This window comes from Penicillium diatomitis, assembly GCF_028827545.1.
Source record: "Penicillium diatomitis strain IBT 30728 chromosome Unknown utg000002l_segment0_segment0, whole genome shotgun sequence".
Lineage (NCBI taxonomy): Eukaryota > Fungi > Ascomycota > Eurotiomycetes > Eurotiales > Aspergillaceae > Penicillium > Penicillium diatomitis.
Genome location: NW_026623174.1, coordinates 1,672,844 through 1,692,185, shown reverse-complemented (window position 1 = coordinate 1,692,185; position 19,342 = coordinate 1,672,844). Strand labels below are relative to the sequence as shown.

The window sequence follows — 19,342 nt, the reverse complement described above, 5'->3', positions numbered from 1 at the left end:
AATTTACCGCACGAATCATTGCGCATTTTTCACTAGAACAACAACTGCATATGTTGTGCTGCTCTTGCAGTCAGCACTCGGCACTCAGCAGTAGAAAATGATGGCTTGAGGCCTTAGGTTTGAGGCCGGAACATACTTACCGCTATCCGGACCGCATGGAGATAACTTTTTCTGCCACAAATTTATTTTGTGACATCGAGACCAAACGGCAGCAAGCAAGCATGGCGCGGTCTAACAGTGAGTCGCAGTCCGAGGGCGGTTATAGCTCGGATCGCTCAGATACCGAGAGACGTGAGATCGAAGACCGCGCACCCAAGCGACGTCGTCTCTCCGAACAGGACGAAGACGATGACTTTACCGCGCCGGCGCCGCTCCCCACACTTTCCCGAATCAAAAAGAAAGATGAGGTCCAGAATTCCGAACCTGCAAGGGAAGAAGAGCCTGTGACTATCCGTGAGGCTCTTGAGATAGGTCTCCGAGCAGAAGCATCGACATTTGGCGCTCTGAATGTGTCACCATGGCTCGTTGGATCTTTAACGACGATGGCAATCCGACGACCGACTGCTATTCAGAAGGCTTGTATTCCGGAAATTCTTAAGGGTCGGGATTGTATTGGTGGTAGCCGAACTGGTTCAGGAAAGACCATGGCATTTGCTGTTCCTATCATTCAGAAGTGGGCTCAAGATCCGTTTGGTGTATTTGCTGTGGTTTTGACGCCAACGAGGTATGTTTTCCAGCAGTCGCGCAGGCTTGCGTCGTTGCGATGGATCCATGTTTACTGACTGCTGTGTTTCCACGATCTGTAGAGAGTTGGCGCTTCAGATCTTTGAACAGTTCAAAGCCATTTCTGCACCCCAGAGCATGAAACCGATCCTCATCACTGGAGGTACCGATATGCGTCAGCAGGCGATCGAGCTCGCTTCGCGGCCACATGTCGTCATTGCAACCCCCGGTCGACTGGCTGATCATATCAAGTCATCTGGACAAGACACGATCGCTGGTCTGCGTCGGGTGAAGATGGTGGTACTCGATGAGGCCGACCGACTGCTCGCCAGTGGACAAGGCAGCATGCTTCCCGACGTGGAGACCTGTCTGTCAGCTGTGCCTCCTTCATCCGAACGTCAAACTCTCCTCTTTACAGCCACTTTGACAGCCGAAGTCCGCGCATTGAGATCATTGCCTCGCTCTGCGGATAAGCCTCCCGTCTTTGTGACGGAGATTTCGACCGAAAACCAAGGCAGCATTCCACCCACCCTCAAACAAACATATCTTAAAGTGCCCATGACGCATCGAGAGGCGTTCCTACATGCCTTGATATCCACCGAACAAAATATCTCCCGACCTGCCATTATCTTCTGCAACCACACCAAAACCGCGGACTTGCTCGAGCGTACCCTGCGTCGTCTCGGGCACCGCGCTACTTCTCTCCACAGTTTACTCCCCCAATCCGAGCGAACTTCGAACCTGGCTCGCTTCCGCGCGGCCGCTGCCCGTATTCTCGTTGCCACGGACGTTGCATCCCGTGGTCTGGATATTCCCATCGTCAGCTTGGTTATCAACTTTGACGTGCCTCGCAACCCCGATGACTATGTTCACCGTGTGGGTCGTACAGCTCGCGCGGGACGAACTGGTGAAGCAGTGACCTTGGTAGGACAACGTGATGTGGAGCTTGTGCTTGCTATTGAGAAGCGCGTGGGCCGAGAGATGGTCGAGTGGACCGAGGAAGATGTCAACCTCGAGAGTCGGGTAACGAGAACCACAATGCTCAAGGATGTAGGCTCGGCCAAGCGTGAAGCTGCCGGTGAAATCGAAGAGGGTCGTGACGTTCTGGGTCGCAAGCGCAACAAGTTGAAGAAGGTCCGGTGATTGTGAGATCTGCGGCGCTGGCATCATTCTGTGCATAAGTCATCATATAAGTTTTCACGTTGTTTTGTGGATACCAAATCTAGAAGTATACTCGCATTTTCTGAGCCCTTATCTGTGATGATTCTTGTATTCTATTGTTCCTCCAGTCCAGATCTTTTCGCTCTGTACTAAGCTGACACATGCCGCCAGAGCAAGGTCTTTCCTCACTATTACCTAGGTCACAATTAAGTTGTCGAACGTCTCTAGACAGATTTAGCGTTTCGCGTCGAGCGGGCCGAAGAATATATATTAAAGAGTCTACGCCCAAACACGCGACCAGTTACCTAGACTTTTCGCCCTTTCTATTTCCGGTACCTGAGTTGTACCCAACGTTGATCGACTGATATTCTTGTTTTCAGACTTCAGCGGTCAACTTCCTCGAGAGTCAAAGAACAGGCATGAATTGTTTTTCTTCAATTAAGAAATATGAAGAGGTCGGTCTGAAAGGGTGGAGACGTGGACGCGTGCTCAACACGACCAGGTGGATCATTCTCCCCTTGTCGTCCGTGCAGCTCCAGCTACAGCAACATAGTGAATATACGGAGTTAGCAATACGACTAGCCCATTTAGACCCATCCACCATGCTGAATAGAGACGGAGTGTGGATCAAAACGAGCTACAATACATAATTACATAGACACAGTGACATACACAGCAAGTGAGGGCATCAATGCAAATTGGAAGTATTTGATGTATTCCAGTCCTCCTAAACATACCACATTACCCGACTCGGGTATCGAGCTCGGACTCTATACGCGATTGACGCGACCGCTGCTAGTACTTTTGGGACAACATCTTTGCGCCTTTTTTGGATCTCATTTTGCACTTTTTCCAACAACATTCTTCTCCTCCTCCTCCGGATTACTTCCCTGTGCCACCTTCGACTTGCTATCAGTGCGTTTCTCACAAGACTCACTGGTTGTTATCATCAACAACAACAACACTGCCTGAACTCGATTGTTCCCTGGAGTATTGCGCTCCCCTCAGTTCCCTCCAGCCCGCCTCTTCCCCGCGCGGCCGGTCTTTTTCCTCCGCTCTTCTCGCGACTTTCCCCAACACGTCTCGTGTGTACACACTTTGTCTGTCTTTTCTTCCCACGCGCCCAAAGCTGACACCAATTCAGTCCTCACCGTGTCAAAGACCTCGAAGAATGCAGACTGTCACCATGCAATTCTCCCCAATCAAAGAGGGCCGCCGAATCCTCGGCGACAGGGACTCCAACGCGTGTCTGTCCCCCGCGCATCACAGCAAATCGGCCCTGGGGGGATTCAGTACACCAGTCAAACGAAATCTCTTCACAAACGTCTCGCCCAAAAAGCTTCTTCCTTCTCCAATCTTTGCGGGTCAAAAGCGAACGAGAGAGCAATTGGATGAGGAAGATGTCCACGCGCCACGTGAGCGTCGCGTGGAGGACTCTCCCTCCACACTCAAGAATGAGAGCCAACGGGTAAATCCTCCTCTGGGTCGACGCCCCAGGAAGGTCAAAATTCCATCCAAGAGTGAGATATGCTAACAGCCATTATCGCGTACCAGCCCGTCGTCGACTGCAAAGAAACAGAACACCCTACTCCAAATTCAACATCACGACCTGAACACGAGGAACCACAAGAAGACCATATAATCACATTGCACAGCGCGTCACACAAAAGACACGCCCAAACAAGTCCCATCCCCGAAAATCCCGATGCTCGAAGGATCTTCATTCAAACAGTATGCAGGGCCGTGCCATGTCGATCCACTTGTTGAAGAACGCGCCTCCAGCTAACGTCTCACTCTCTCCAATGAATAGAAAGCGGCACTCCTGCGCAAAAAACTCCAATCTGCCATGCGCAACAACGCTGATAAACACATTGACCGTCGTGTCTCGGATCTGGAAGAGCACAGACGTAAAGTTCCCCGAATCCCCATGTCTGCTCTCTCCTTCTCATCACCAGCCGTTATGGTTCGACATACATACACCCCTTCTCAATTGAAGACGCCACGCATTGGCTCAGACCCACAGGCTCATCTGGACTCCACACCGTGTCAGCAAACGCCCGATCTTCCTCAACCACCTTCGTCAATCATTCATGACGCTGTGGACCATAATCAAGGTCACCGGACACCACCCCGCGGGCTGGGGTCGCCCATGCAGCTCAGCAGTCCACCCGCGACAGTCGTTCGCCATACAAGGACGCGAGAGAAGGCAGATGGAGGAGATTCCGAGAAAGAGACAACCTCCCATGATCCTTGTTCACCGTCCCAACGGGGAGATGCGGTTGACGGACTGCTCAAATTGATGAGTACGTCAGATTGAGGATCGACAGTCCCATTCGCAGTGGAGCATGCGATCGTGAGGCGTCTTCGATGGCCCTCTTCTGCCATATCCCAAGAGCTCCTGTCCATGTACCAATACCTGACTCATGACAAAGTCCATAATCCGATGCACTTCCTGTCAAAATCTCATGTGATGGTCAAGAAGTATCACGCAACAACTAGTGAATGATCTTCCTGATGGCCCTGCTTGTCTGTCCTGGCGGCGTTCATGATATTTATTCATTCTCACCCTTTCTTCTATTGCACATATCCCTTGCTGGTCGGTTTGCATTCAATGATACCAATTGTGTCCATTGGGGAGTTGAAGTATTCAGTGCAGGGTCAATCCCGATAGCCAGATTGGTGTAACCATCTCATGCTTATACGCGGGTCTTGTCTTCTCTCACATATATTGTTGACCCGTCTGGCGAAGGTCAAGGTTGCAAGAATTTCATGGTTATGTGTACTACGGCCGATAAAGAGCCTCCAGGAAAGAGCGTTCTGTACAGGCCACTGTGTGCATATAGTACGTGTGATGGCACATGCCTTGGCGAACAGAATCAGTGTGCTTCCCATAAATAGACCCGCTTCCAGGAATTCAGAGACATTGAGCTGAATACTCTGAATATCAACTTGAACTTAATAGTACGAGGCTACAAGCAGTGACCCTACTATCTTGCAGTGTGTACCTGCGTGCCCCAAATGGATCCGCCGTTGTCCGCTCGCATACGTCGAGTTGTTTATGGACGACCGCCCAGCCTGCAAAAAATCCTCATCTCAAGCGTTCTTGACTTTTTCTGACGCCAATAAAGATTTTCGGACTGTCGGTCATGGAGTATCAAATTGCCCGCTATTCCAGGTACTAAGGCATCTTTGAGGCACGTTAATGGTCGAGACAAGGGCTCTCCCATATCGACTCGGATGACATCATACATTCCAGTCGGCTCTCAACTATGAGACACGCACTCTATGGTTGATAATGCCGAGAAGATCAGGCTGCATGGCACTTGAATCCCCAAGCTCATATATGAGTTGTGGATTTTAACAAATGGTCCGAGTGCACTAAGCGCTCTCTGAACCAGAGAGGCAGCCCATCTGCGGTTCCCCAATCACGCCCTGACTGGGGCCGATCGTTGCGCCGACTCCAGAATAAGACCGGATCGATTCGGTGCTTCATGCAGGCGAGTACCCCGGTTTCCCCGCATTTGGAGGTGCACCAGCTTCGTCTTCCTCTTACTACCCAATTTCTCATTCCTGCTATGCTACTTCCTACCTTCATAGTAGTAGTGCATCATTTTGATCTTGATTGAACCCACTGCTGTTACACATCGTTTATCCGAGGGTGACAACACGAGCTCACCGGTTGAACGTAGAATCCTCCTGTTTGTCTCCGCGTCATCATGCAGCTCTCCCTTGCTGTCGTGACTGCGGCTGTCAGCCAGGCCGTCGTGAGCACAGCTTCGACCCTGACGCCGCCCGTGCTACCGTTGATCGTGCGGAACCCGTATCTCAGCACCTGGTTGGGTGACGCACGAGAGCCACCATGGTCCAAATGGCCCATGTTCTATACAGGAGAGGAGCTTGGTCTCAGTCTGATGGCTCATGTGCCGAGCCAGAAGACGGTGTATCCGCTGGTCGGCAAACCGCAAGACTTTATGGCCTCAAATGCTGGGTATGAGACCGCATTGCCCTGTACAGAGAACGACAAGAGTCTCGAACGCTGCATTGGAAGGTCTTCGAGCTCAACTAAGACACTCGTGTTTCAAATCTAGATACAACGTTCAGTTTCCCGATTACTTGGGCCATAACTATGATGCCTCCACGACCAACTTGACCTATCGCATTGAGACGAACGCGGCCAAGCCACTGGAGGTCACCGTGTCTTTCCTTTCTCCCATCACCCCGACTTCGACTCTGCGGCAGTCAATCCCAGCGTCATACGTGAGTATTGACGTTCAGGGTGATCTCGATATCAATGTCTACATGGACGTTGATGGGAGATGGGTTAGTGGAGACGGAAACAGCCAACTGTACTGGGAATGGGACAGTCTCTCGACCGAGACAGCACCCAAGGACAAGAAGAGAGACCACGTTGAATCTCCAGGCTTACAGAGATGGCGTATTCGTCGCGATTCCGAGCTGGACTTGTCCGAGATCCGTGATCGAGCTGAGTGGGGAACCGTCCATTTCACTGGGCCTGATGTGAGTGACATCTCTTGTACTGAAAGATAGTTTTTGTTTGCCAAAGACCATCAATCATAACAATTCGCAGGATGCTCGTCACATGTCGGGCGAAGCCACAGTCGTAAGGCGGCATTTTGCAGAAACGGGGTCGTTGGGCAACTCCAATGACGAAGAATTCCGAGCCATTGGCGATCGATCACCAGTCTTTGCTTTCTCCAAGACCCTCAGACCCGGAAAAGCGAAGTCGAAATCCCAGAGTGTCACCTTCACTGTGGCGCTCATTCAGATTCCCGTCGTACAGTTCGCTGCGGCTCGCGGTCTGACGATGATGCGGCCTCTGTGGGAATCATACTTTCCAACTGCTGAGCAACTCCTTGGCTGGCATTACCACGACTACGCTGCGGCAAGCTCTCTAGCCTCCAACTATTCATCCCAACTGGCCAAGGATGCATACCTTTCGGGGGCAGACGATTACGTCGATATCGTTGCGCTGAGTGCACGACAAGTAATGGGTGCCACTCAATTCTCAGGCACCCCCGACAGCCCAATCCTATTCCTGAAGGAGATCTCCTCCAATGGTAACTTTCAGACCATTGATGTGATTTTCCCTGCTTTCCCATTCTTTTTATACACGAACCCCCGTTGGCTGGCCTACCTGCTAGAGCCGCTCATTGAACATATGCTCAGTGGCCAATACCCGAATACCTATGCCATGCACGATCTGGGAACTCACTTCCCCAATGCTACCGGCCATCCGGACGGTCACGACGAATATATGCCAGTGGAAGAGTGTGGTAATATCTTGATTATGGGCTTGGCAGTCGCCAATTCGCTCCAATACGAAGAGAGCTCCAAGGCCTCTTCTATCTGGTCTGCTCTCGGTAATCAGGGGCGCTCAAGGGCTGCGGAAGACTCGGATTTGTTCCCTCTCAACGACCTGCAGACCATGTCGGGTGTGGACTATCAAGACAGCCGATGGGGCGGAGGCGTTGAGGGAACGAAACTGGCAAAGAAATGGGTTGAGCGAAGCTACAGCTTGTGGAAACAATGGACCGGCTACCTTGTTGAATTCTCCTTGGAGCCCGCCAATCAGCGTAAGTTGTTTGCTTTACAAAACGGAAGGCATGGAAGTCTTGCAGACTGACGCTGATGCTTTCATATAGTGTCTACTGATGACTTTGCCGGATGGTTGGCGCTGCAGACCAATCTTGCGTTGAAGGGAATTGTCGGGATCAAAGCCATGAGCAAATTGTCGGAGCTCGTTGGTAATGACACCGATGCCTCCTATTACAAGGTGCGAAGAAAATCACGGATTTGAACGTTTTGGAAAACCCCCACTTGTACTGAATCTTTCCTTGCTAGAAAATTGCGGATGAGTATATCTCCAAGTGGGAAGAGTTCGGCATGTCGCGCGATGGCTCCCATGCCAAACTTGCGTACGACTGGCACGGATCATGGACAACCATCTACAATCTCTACGGCGATGCCCAATTGTGTTTCCACCTCGAAAACACTGAGATCTCCTCGTCCACGACGTCTGCCTCAAAGCCAAAATCCCCCGGCTTTGTCCCTCGCCACATCTACCAAAAGCAATCGATCTGGTACCACTACGTGCGTCAGAAGTACGGTCTCCCCCTCGACAGCCGCCATCTCTACACGAAGACAGATTGGGAATTCTTCTCCATGGCCGTAGCATCCAAACCCGTGCGCTCCGAGATCCTCGAATCAGTCGCTCGCTGGGTCAACGAGACGGTTACAGACCGACCCTTCACCGATCTGCACAACACCGAAGGGGATGGCAACTTCCCTGGGCCGAACTTTTTCGCTCGGCCTGTTATTGGCGGTCATTTTGCGTTTTTGGCGCTGGGTCGAGCGTGCGGTGGACGGGCTATGGAAGGATTGGCCTTTTTGGACGAGGTGGATCGCGAGACGATGCAGAGCTGGTCTGCTATCGCCAAGGCTGCTGCGGATGACTTGAATGATCCGTGGCGATTGCGTCATGATGAAGGTGAGCTTTAGATGTGAAACGGGGTACTTCTGGAACACAGTGCTGTGTCTAGACTGGTCGAGTCGGGAGCCCTTGTCAGTACTATGGATCTATATCATGACTCGAAAGCCAGAACAATCAATAGCACGGCATTTTGCTCAATCCAAATACAGAAAAGCACCGAGATTGGCTGATTGCATAGATCCAAGGTAGCTATACAGCCCAGATACTTCTAGAGATCGAGATTGTCTGAACTTGGAGACTCTTTGTGCAAGCTGCAACCTTAAGGCCCACGCCGGGGACCGCAACATTCAACAGGCCGATACACATTCTATATATTTGTCCTGCGACTTTCGCGTAGCATATGTAACACGTCGCTCAGACTCGCCTCTTATAGACTTGAATGCCTGGCGTAGGAGGTTTCGCCATTCGTGTCGTTTGCACCGAATCCTGACTAGATTTATCGTCGGTTTCTCGAGCATCGACGTTGAACAAGGTTGGGATCTACAATGGATCGGGTGTTCCTAGTTCCTAGTTCTTAGTCCTTCAGGCCATGGAACATTTCCGGCCGTGAGGACCGGGTGATAACCGCGCGATCTACAGATCAATCACAGAGACGTACAACGGAATAACTTGAGAAAATTTTGGATTTTTGAGCGCAATTCCCAATAGATAGAGATCCTCCGTGCCCTCTCTTTTCCCACTCACACACACACCGTTTCCACCCTCGATTGTCATCCATCATCCGATACGGAGAAGATCCAGTCGTTTCAGGATAGACGAGACATAGAAGACACGTGAGTGTCAGGAGACTCGAGCAAATAAGAAGGGGAAAGAAATAGATGATTTGTCATCAGATCAATTCGTCACACCGTTCATTTGCCATTGCACGAGACTCTTTTTGAAAAAAAAAAAAAAAACTCCCCATAGACGACTAAAAACAAACATTGAACAACAATTCCTCGGGCAAAGAATTGCGCAAGTCACGTCCGGGAAAAGGGAGGAGAGGGAGGGACACACACACACAGAGAGAGAGGGGGGGGGGGAGAAGAGGGAGGGAAATGGACCAGAGAGGAAGACAAGAGTGAACGGCGTGCGGGGGAAAACATTGATGAGAGAGACACAAAAGCAGGAAGGGGCAATCTGCGTGAAGATCGCGATGGCATTTGGCATTTAGTATTTAGTCCATCACGTGCACGGCGCTGGAGCCAACAGCTTCGATAGTCTGCTTAGTTACCGCCCAGGCTGGGGAAGTTCTTCTCATCAACGGTAGGACCAGCGGCAGCAGGAGCGCGGGCACCGCCACGGCCACCACGGGGGGCAGCGGAGGGGGCACCTCCACGGGGAGCGCCGCGGGGAGCGCGGTCACCACCACGAGCGGGACGATCACCACGAGGAGCACGGTCACCACCACGGCCACCACGACCACCGCGAGCACCGGTGGGGGCGGGGCGGGGCTGCTCAACGAAGCGCATGTCGACGTCGAGGTAGTTCTTCTCCTTGCGCTGCTTCTCACGCTTGCTCTTCTCGGAGGAACCAGCAATGTAGGCCTCCTCATCCTGGTGCTTCAGCTCCTTGGCGGAAGCCCACTTCTTGTCCTCCTTGGTGCCCTCGTTGGCGGCACGGACGGGCTTGGCGGCAAGGCTGTCACGGGCAGCCTTCTCAGCGAGGTATTCGGCGAAAGACTTGGCCTTGTCGGCCTCCTCAACCTCCTCGGCGGGGGTCTGGGGCTCGGCCTCGTCGGCCTTGGCGATGTTCTCAGCGACACGCTCGTCGTCCCAGGCCTTCTCGCCAGACTCACCACCCCAGCCCTGCTGGACCTGCTTACGGGTGTCACTGGTACGAGAAGAAGACGGTCAGTTCTTGTTTTCGATCAATTGAGCAGCCGTTGTGAGTGTGGTGTGGAGAATTCGAGCAATCACACGGGGGCCGGTTGCCAGGACTCATGAGTCCAGTTCTTGAAATCCAGATGCGAGGGAGGTCGCTTACGTCTGACCAGTGCGGGACTGGCGGTCACCACGGCCACGGTTGCCACCACGGGGGCGAGCGGGTTGCTGCTCAGCCTCATCGGTGGGCTTCTGGCGGTTGTTGCTGCGGCCGGCGTTGCGGTCACGGAAAGCTGAAGATTGGGAATGTAAGCGTTTGCGATGAAGAAACGATCGTCTCACGACGGTGGACTGCATCCACCGCCGAATGATTGCTGAAGAGCGGGCTTGCACATACCGGCATCGTTACCGGCGGTCACACGGCCACCACGGCGACCAGTGTTCTCGCGGGGCTGGGTGGCAGGAGCCTCCTTGGGAGCATCGCGCTTGCCGATACGGGGAGCGGGACGGTCGACAGCCTTCGCGGGGGGCGCAGGGGGTCTGCTGGGGTCGAGCTCAGGGTCATTGCCTGATGACAGAAGTCGGGTATCAGTATATGGGTAAATTCCATGGGATTGATCGGGATAGGGTCGCGAAATTGTAGCGGGTTTTCCATAATGAAAATCAGATCGGCTCGTCCCAACAATTGGAAAAAACCGTGAAATTCCCGAGCTAATCACGAAAGTAAGGGCAATGCAAGATGGGTGGATTTACCAAGAAGCTCGTAGAGGTTCTATCGATTCGAGCGATTGCGATATCACAGGTTAGCCACATCCTCCGCCAGCTCGAAAGTCGACTTCCATGGCGAGCTTTCACACACGATGCCCTTGCGAGCACAGGCGAGAGCTGTCTCATCGATTCTCAGCGTACCTTGGACCGGACGTCCGCCATGACGCCTGATGTTATGTGAGTCCTTCCGGGCGGGAAGGCGCTCGACTTGTGTAGAAAAGGTGAGGGGAGCTCACAAGGCAGAACCTCAACAGATCCGGCCTTTTGATTGCAAAGGGATGATGTTGAAGCGGGTGATCGTACCGAGTACCGGATGCTCGAAGCAAGAAGGTGAGGTTTGTGGTGTAGCCCAAATCCGGTTAGGCGTCATTTACTAAGCGAATCAGGCTAGGGCTTAGGGTATCATGGCGTCACTGGCGGAGCTTTCGGCATCATACATTTGATCTTTGGAAGGTCAGGTAAAGTCATGGGATTAACCTAAGATTTGAAGTAGTTGAGTTACTTTGGAAGGGGTCGGTCGTTTCTTCCACAATTGGTGTCTGCATCACCAGTCTCTACGCAAAAGTTCGTAGCAGGGTACACGACGATTTTCGCTCCCGAAAGTGTCCGAAACGGCGAAACGGGGGACCATATGAACTACGTTACGGTCTAGTCCCTAATCGGGCAAAGAACGTGTACAGCACAATGTTTCAGTCATATTCTCAACCTATCCAAACTCTAGACATGTGAGTCGGGACGGTCGTTGAATATCTCTTTGAATGGTATCAATTCGTTTCATCAAAACGCCGGGCAATGCGCAAAATGACTTTTGTTTTTTTTTGAGTCTGGCCGTGAAAGGGGGGGGGGGGGGACATGTTTTTGGAAGCGGGCGTCGTAGGTTCAGGAGGTGACAGTCATTTCCCATGGACATAAGTCGTGGCTGGCGACATGATTATTTTGAGAACAGAACGCTATATTTTTCTCGATCTCGCCCCGATGCTCGAGATTCCATCATTGCTTCTAAGAACGAGGATTGTTTTGGTCGTAATTGAAAGGCGTGGGGAAATGCATGCTGGCGCTCAGTCCGAAGGGATCAGCATCCAACATCGGCTCGTACTGAGCCATGAGCTGATTTGCATTCCCATAGTCTGCGTGTGCCCCCTCTGCCGGTGGATTGTATCCCGACATGTTATGAGAGCCAGATGGCACGGATTGAGGCGTGAAGCCCGGAACGTAAGGTGCGTGGACGGAGCCTTCATGGTCCTCGTCAACAAGATCGGCTTGGGCGTCGTACTCTTGTTCTGGCCGTGGTCAGCAGAGTTCTTTTTGGGCATTTGATTTGACGCCAATGGCAGCGACTCACCTAATTGATCGTAATGCTTTTGGAATGGAGATGGATAGTAATTGGCGGCAATGCGCGCGCCTCGAGGACCACGCGCTTTTTCATTTGGATCTGTTTGTGGCATGCTGATTCCGCCTGGCGAAGTTTGACTGGTAAAGCTCCGTGGTTGAGGGAGCAATTGGGGACGCCCAGTGGGTGGGCCAATGACTTCAACGGGGGACATGCCTCCTCCCTGGAAGCCGTAGCCAGGTGACTTGGCATGCGAGGGCGATGAGACGTGGGACGTCGGCGTGGGTTGAAACTGTGGCGATGCAACGCCATAAGTCCCCTCACGCTGAGAGATAGCATAACCTTCTGGTTTGGAGGCGATTGCTGCCGGGTGCCTTTGAGTCGGACGAGGCATTGCCGACTTGGTCGGCGCTGGGGCAGGCTTAGCCGTTGAGCCGGGCGCCCCGGTCTTCAGTCGAAGTTCAGCTTGCACGTCGATGCCTTTTGCTTGCGAGTTAGTAATTCGCCATTGGGGAAGAAAATGACCTAACCGGTCAAGAGGCCGAGCTCGTCTATAAACGCACCTTTCTCGAGCAGGATGCGCTCCAGCAGAGAATTTTTATATCGCAACATCAAGCATTCATCGGCAGCACTGCGATGGCTCTGCTGCAAACTCTGCAGTGACTCCTCATTGCGCTTGATGGTTGTCTCTAGTTGACGGATGTATTCCGTACGACGTTCTCGAAAGGCAGCCTGCGCCTGGCGATTGCGTTGCTTCCTCTCCTCCGAGGTGGCGTATATCTAGAAACCATCAGCCCCTGACCCATAGATCAATGGACAAGAGAGATATCCAGGCAAGGAGAGCCGAGACAGGGACGGGAGGGTGGAGTCATCATGACGACGAGGAGGTAAAAGACCATCACCATGTTGAAGGCGAGTTCTTTTGAGTAGGAGCGAGGGGAGGGAGAATCAGGAGGGCGGAATGAAGAGGCTTGTACAAAAAAAGGTGCAGAATGCGGGGCCCCGGATTGTCACATCAAAGATGCAGTAGTCAGGAACTCCGACGGCGTAAGAGATAAGAGACGGATTCCACAACAAACGAGGCCAGGAAGAAATGGGAAAATGAAAACAACAGAAAAAAAAAAAAAAAACGGAGACAACCAAAACACAGGTGAATATCAAACCAAGATGATTGGTCACATACAGGCTTGCGACCACCTTTTCTCTTCTGTGTCTGGGTGGTATCTTGAGTTAATGGTTCGACTTCGGCATCGGGGGTCGACATTGTCGAACTGATTGAGCCATCTGGCACCGGCTCAGATTTGGGGAGGAGCGATTCCATCGCGGCGTCATTGCGATCGGATCGGGAGGCGGTCTCGATCATAGAGACCATTGTTCGCCCCCGGTAAAGGCGCGTACACTTTCGTTATCAAAAGCCGAGGTTGGGTTTATTTAGGATGTTAATATCACCAGACAGCTCTTGGGCTTTCGCTGGACGGAACACATTCGCGATTGCAGATTGATTTTCCCTCCACCTTGCGCTGGTCTTCGAGATGGTCAACACGAGAGGTAATTTGACCGAGCCTTGAGAGTTGGTTTTTTTGGGGGGTTTTGCGCTCCTCAGTGACGGTGACGTACAGTACAAGCTCACACTGCGCTTTGCGACAACATGTGTCTCGATCCCTGTGTGTGTGTGTATGTACGTCTGGTCTGTCCCTTTCTCTCCACTCCTGTTGCAGCTCACACCCTTCACCTGCTTTTCCCCCGCTGCGCAATGGACTTTTCTCGGCCGCGCGCAACGATCGAGATAGCAGGACTTGGAAGGTCCGGACCAACAAACGCAGCAAACGCGCGGCTAGGCGGTTAGAAGGGACGTGCGAGCGGAAGGGAGGCGAGAAAGTGACATAAAAGAAACCGATGATTATGAGAAAGGAAGAGTCAGAGAATTTGAGATAAAACGTAAACGGGGTTGAAGGAAAGGCGGGGGGTGAAAGGGCCAGTGAATTAATATGAGGTAAAGCGATTGACTAAAGGAATAATAATATTGTTAGGCGGGTTTGGCGGGCTTTTCTGGCTGGAAGTGGATTTGGGAGGGGGGGGGGAAGGGTTAAGTCAGTCGTGGTCAGACGATGGGAAAAAAGCCTGGTAGGAAAAAGAAAAAAAATCTGTCGTGCTCGGCACCAGTTCATCGCAAAGGGTCCTTCGATCGCCAAGTGTATAAAATAGGCAAACACCCTCTCCTCAACGATCCAATTGCCTCCTAATCTGGCCTCCACGTCGTATAGAAATCCCTCTGGATCTCTGCCCGCCCCCTCTTCCCTCTTCTCCTGCTTCGTACTTTTCCGTCGCCTGAACAAAAAAAAATTTGACTTGTAGAGTTTTCCCTTCCCTTTCGTTCCAGTTGCCCTGCTCCTTGACCCCACTGCCATGAATGGTCGCCTTTTTCTCTCGGTGACGGCACGGGTCCACCAAAGGCGGAATGGTTGGTGGTGGCCAGGTCGCAAAGTCCTCGTGTCGCACGGGCGAGGCGATCGTGGAGACGGGCATTCAAACATTCGAGGACCGCCAGGGGAAAAAAGCAAAAAGTCTATGCACTAGTGGACTATCATGAGGTCCTCCGCGGAAAATGACAGAACGGCAGAATCTGATGATATCCAAAAAGGCGCCCTGCACCCCACAAGCACCTTCAGTCGAACATCCATAGCCCTGTTACAGCGGGGAGTCCTCCGGGCAAGAGCTATAGTTCAAGTACCTCCTTAGTCAGGTACATCGCCTTATAGAAGGGCCTTTACCCGACAGTCCGAGCTGCTCATCCGTCCTTAAGAGGAAGGTCAAAGGTGACGCACGAGGCCGGGACCAGTCCTGTAAACGAGGCCGTTCGGTGGAGACCAAAACGGCTTGCTTGGGACCGTGGATAGCCAGTGTTCATGCAAATGGAATTGCTGAACCAAAAGCATGGGTACAAGCCTGCGACATGTAAAGAGCCAGTCAGACTAGACCAAGGGAAATCATGTATGTAGTATGACTATGTAGTGTACTAACTGATGTAGTAACTTAGCATGTACGATGAGTAGGTATGTAGTCTCGCTGTACCACTGGTGACTGTTGTACAACATACAAAGTGAGGCAACCACGCCATCGAGACGCCGATGTCGGAACAGTTCTTGGGTCATATAGGGATAAGACCACCGAAGCCAGATCGTCAACTCTCGACTGGACGATGGTTATTGTCTGCAAAGGCTGTGACAGCAGGCTCAGCTCCCTAGTATGATGGAGCGTATCATGTGTCATTGTGTCCCAGAGCCAGCAGGAGCTATGGACATTGGACAGAGCACACCTGAATCGCTACTCAAGGTTCACACGATTCAGCCCCACGGTCTGAGCAGTGAGTTGAAGTCCCAGGGCTGAGTACGTAGTTACGTACATTACGCAGCTGCTTCGAGGACATGTCTAATCACGTGTCATCCCCTGGACTGGGCGTTCCAGTCTGTCTTCAACCGTGAGCGTGAAGAGGCTTTGATATGCACATGCAACGTGGTTGAAGCCAAGGCCAACGCTGATGACACATGTCAAGTGCCATGAGGCACTGTTCATTATTGTGCTGAACTATGGACTGCTGACTGCTGAATGTTCAATAAGATGTGTGACAGTCGTCCGGCGGACTCGGTTCCAACTCCCGCTCCGACGCAGGACATCATTGAGGAGTCCATTCCTCACCTCTCGGCGCCCTCCGCCTCGGCTAGTCCAGACTCAGCTCACCGTGAGAGGGGAAGAGTCCACCCCTCTCTCTGTCGCAGGGCCCCCTGAATCGTACAGGTAGTCATGGCGACTTTTGAGGCTTCCCTGGGGAAGTCATTCCCCGACAACCGAAAAGGGCTGAGCAAGGGGATCCCCCCCCTGCCATGGCCACATGACCCTCGTCACGGGGCCTGTAGTCTGGACACGGCAAGTCAGCCAGAAACCGATGCACAGTGAAAACTGAACAGTTTACTCATCGTCGACATTCTGAGATGCAGTCTTGTATTGGTTTCCAGGTTACTGTGCCCGTGAGCCGCGCACAAAGCATGTAGCAGACATATTATTGGAACACTCAATTAATTGGCCTCAGCCTCCAAGAGTGTACGTCCCTATCCAGAGGCTCCAGTGGACAATGAGGAAGACCCCTCCTATTTCAATGCCTTTTGACACTTGTCAGCCCACTAGCAAAAAGCTCAGAGCGACTGTACTTGATGCATTATTGCATTGTAGTTTCAACTTTGTACTAGCCGCATCCGTGTCCCAGATTCAAGCTAGAAGGGTTTCATCAAGGATGATGCAATCATCACGCAGGCGTCAGGTGTGCCATTCTTAGTGTGTGTTTTCCCCCAGTTTCCCCGGCCCCCGTGGATGCGGATGCGGGGATAACATCTTGCAGCTGGGACTGGAACCGACCAACTGATGTACCTCCGAGTCTGGAAGGATCGCCAGGATTATGCTGACGAGACAGATATCCCAGACCTCCCGAAGGAGACGCAGAGAGATGGAGTTGCCTGAGGCAGAGGTATAACCCAACAGACCCCGTAGAGTCAGACTGTCGGGACTCGGGTAACCTGAGTATCGAGTGGACGCTGGACGGGCCATTTGTATACTGAACGCTTTTGTGAAACAGGAACATCATGCAGTATGTGATGCTCTTCCAATCAAGTTCGGAAAGCTCCTCAATTGACCACCACATCTCACTATCACCACCTGTTCAGATGAGCATTGTGCTTCCCAAGATCGTTTTCAATTCCTGGACCCGACTCTTTGTACGTAGAAGGCCGAGGCATTGTTCCAATTGCAATTGCCATTGCAAAGCCAAATCTCTGTGGTCGGAGTGATGGATAAGATAGATATGTCGTGACCCGTCCATCCGTAACTGATGAGAGCGGACGTGGATGTTGTTAAGAATCAAGCGTGGCCTTACCGCCTCAGTACAGCCTTCTCAAGGTCTACCAACTCACGAAGGTCCTGGGTTGTGGTACTGGTAGAATGTATTTCCTGTTGCGGAGCCAGCTGCATGACTGTATGAGTTTCCATTCTTCTCTCGTAAGCCTTGCCTCCAATTATTGTCTATTTGTTCCATGCACGACTGGACCCGAGTCAAACCCTTCAAGATGCGATGACAACGCTGGCCCGACAAGTTCTCTCAAAAATGCCGACCCGCCGGGCCTTCTTCCTCGGCGATCGGCGGTCAGTTCCCCACCAAATTTCCCCTTTTGTCACATGCCAGATCGCTGAGGTCTCCCGTCTGCAGTGTTGAGGTTCAGTAACTGTCAACTGCCAACGCAAACCTCTTCCCCTACTGACTCGGTCTTCATCAACCTACCTCCCCGATCGCGAGAGTGCTCTTCGCGGCGAGACATCCTGAATACCCGGGCTGAGATCCCATCTCTCCGAACCATCCCCTCTCTACCCCGAATCGCCTTTGCTCTGAAATGGCGACACCTGCCTCTACCTCTGCCTCTGCCTCGGGTGAACAACCCCGCGAAGAGGTCCCCGCTTCCGCCACGACAGTTACCAGCGACCATGTCCAAACTGTCAATGCAGCTCCTGCGACCGTAACCTCCACAGAAAAGACGCAAGAAAAGCCACCGGCTCCGAAGGTACATGATGACGAAGAAGAAGAAGAAGATTCCGACTTTGATGAATTAGATGGTAAGCGAAACATACAACTTGAGGGGGGACGTGTTCTCGCCCGGGATACCTTGACTATACACTATATAGCATTGCTTCAAGAAACTAAATCAAGATGTTCTCTCCTTCATGAAAGATGTCCTGGACGACTTTTCCAAACCTAAACCAGCGCCCGCGCCCACGCCCGCGTCCGCAGCTGCCGCAGCTACTTCAGCTTCCGCCGGTACCAAATCCGATCCCACCACGGGGATTGCCCCGGCGGATTTCGACGAAGAGGCTTTTCTCAAGCAATTAGAGAATGACATGGCCAACATGATGGCCAACCCCGGAGCTGCTGGTCCAGGGGCTGCCGATGGCCCGGGCTTTCAAGCGGCGATGGATCAAGGTGCCGACGCATTCGCCAAACGACTCGAAGAGAGCGGCATTCCGCCTGGCGATTTTTTGAAGCAACTCCTGGCTGATGTCATGGCCGAGGAAGGGGTGGGTGCGGCCGCGGAAGGAAAAGAGGGCGCGAAATCGGGTCCTGCTGCGTCTGCTGCAGCCTCGTCGACGGGTGCAGCGGATGCAGACCAGCCTCAGCCCGAGAACTTCAACGATGCGATTCAACGGACAATTGAGCGGATGAAGGAGTCTGGGGATCGGGCGACCGAGGCTGCGACAACGGGAGATGGGTTAGAGGATGATCTGATCGCGCAACTGCTCAAGGCCGTTGAAGCGGGGGCAAACGGAGCGGGCGACGACGGTGATCTTACCAAAATGTTCATGGGCATGATGGAGCAATTGTCTAACAAGGAAATGCTGTACGAGCCGATGAAAGAGTTGGATGGGAAATTCGGCCCGTGGATCACCAAGAACAAGGCAGATGGATCGGTACCGGCCGAGGACATGGAGCGATACAGGTCCCAGGCGCGAGTTGTCCGACAGATTGTTCTCAAGTTTGAAGAACCGGGCTACTCAGATGAAGACGCCAAATGTCGCGAATATATCTGGGAACGGATGCAAGAGGTGAGTTGGACAGCAACCAGTCTTCTTTTCTCCCATATCTCCAAGCCCCGGAGATACCAGCCCTGCTTGGCCTTCTACGCAGCAGAAGATCCAATAAACTGACGCTGAGCCTCGTTTTTCATCCAGATGCAAGCCGCGGGCAGTCCACCAGAGGAACTGATTTCGAACCCATTGATGGGTGACCTCGGCGGTGCTGCTGGCAGTGCACCAGGCGGAGTTCCTGATTGTCCCCAGCAATAAGAAGAGCGAAACATCTACGATATGACGAAGAAGAGATTCAGACGGGGAAGCCTACCTGCGATGAGGTTCCATGACCAGCAGAAGACGAAGCTCTAACTTACTTTACTACCTAGAGGCTATTTGTGCTAATTGAGTCGGCGTCGGCGAGGTGCTTTTTCTCAGGTCCTG

At 52.5% G+C, this 19,342-nt stretch overlaps 6 protein-coding genes across 6 annotated transcripts; 4 read left to right on the top strand and 2 right to left on the bottom strand.

Annotated features, from left to right (window-relative positions):
* Positions 1-221: 221 nt before the first annotated feature.
* Positions 222-1,866, top strand: dbp8 (ATP-dependent RNA helicase DBP8; the record flags this gene model as incomplete). The annotated part of the gene is made up of 2 exons (XM_056931310.1): positions 222-724; positions 807-1,866. 2 exons carry the CDS (start codon positions 222-224, stop codon positions 1,864-1,866), a joined length of 1,563 nt encoding a protein of 520 aa, XP_056793341.1.
* A 1,189-nt stretch (positions 1,867-3,055) lies between these two features.
* N7539_001706 (uncharacterized protein) lies at positions 3,056-4,201 on the top strand (the record flags this gene model as incomplete). Its single annotated transcript, XM_056931309.1, has 3 exons — positions 3,056-3,352; positions 3,439-3,615; positions 3,695-4,201. 3 exons carry the CDS (start codon positions 3,056-3,058, stop codon positions 4,199-4,201), a joined length of 981 nt encoding a protein of 326 aa, XP_056793340.1.
* A 1,399-nt stretch (positions 4,202-5,600) lies between these two features.
* Positions 5,601-8,403, top strand: N7539_001705 (putative glutaminase; the record flags this gene model as incomplete). Its single annotated transcript, XM_056931308.1, has 5 exons — positions 5,601-5,872; positions 5,973-6,402; positions 6,473-7,478; positions 7,548-7,678; positions 7,747-8,403. 5 exons carry the CDS (start codon positions 5,601-5,603, stop codon positions 8,401-8,403), a joined length of 2,496 nt encoding a protein of 831 aa, XP_056793339.1.
* A 1,197-nt stretch (positions 8,404-9,600) lies between these two features.
* On the bottom strand, positions 9,601-11,127 carry stm1 (uncharacterized protein; the record flags this gene model as incomplete). The annotated part of the gene is made up of 5 exons (XM_056931307.1): positions 9,601-10,207; positions 10,361-10,490; positions 10,595-10,765; positions 10,951-10,969; positions 11,107-11,127. The coding sequence occupies 5 exons, from the start codon at positions 11,125-11,127 to the stop codon at positions 9,601-9,603; spliced, it is 948 nt and encodes a 315-aa protein (XP_056793338.1).
* Positions 11,128-11,964: 837 nt separating this feature from the next.
* Positions 11,965-13,667, bottom strand: N7539_001703 (bZIP transcription factor; the record flags this gene model as incomplete). The annotated part of the gene is made up of 4 exons (XM_056931306.1): positions 11,965-12,245; positions 12,308-12,775; positions 12,859-13,075; positions 13,479-13,667. The coding sequence occupies 4 exons, from the start codon at positions 13,665-13,667 to the stop codon at positions 11,965-11,967; spliced, it is 1,155 nt and encodes a 384-aa protein (XP_056793337.1).
* Positions 13,668-17,730: 4,063 nt separating this feature from the next.
* On the top strand, positions 17,731-19,174 carry pex19 (putative peroxisomal membrane protein receptor Pex19; the record flags this gene model as incomplete). Its single annotated transcript, XM_056931305.1, has 3 exons — positions 17,731-17,898; positions 18,020-18,934; positions 19,061-19,174. The coding sequence occupies 3 exons, from the start codon at positions 17,731-17,733 to the stop codon at positions 19,172-19,174; spliced, it is 1,197 nt and encodes a 398-aa protein (XP_056793336.1).
* Positions 19,175-19,342: the final 168 nt, after the last annotated feature.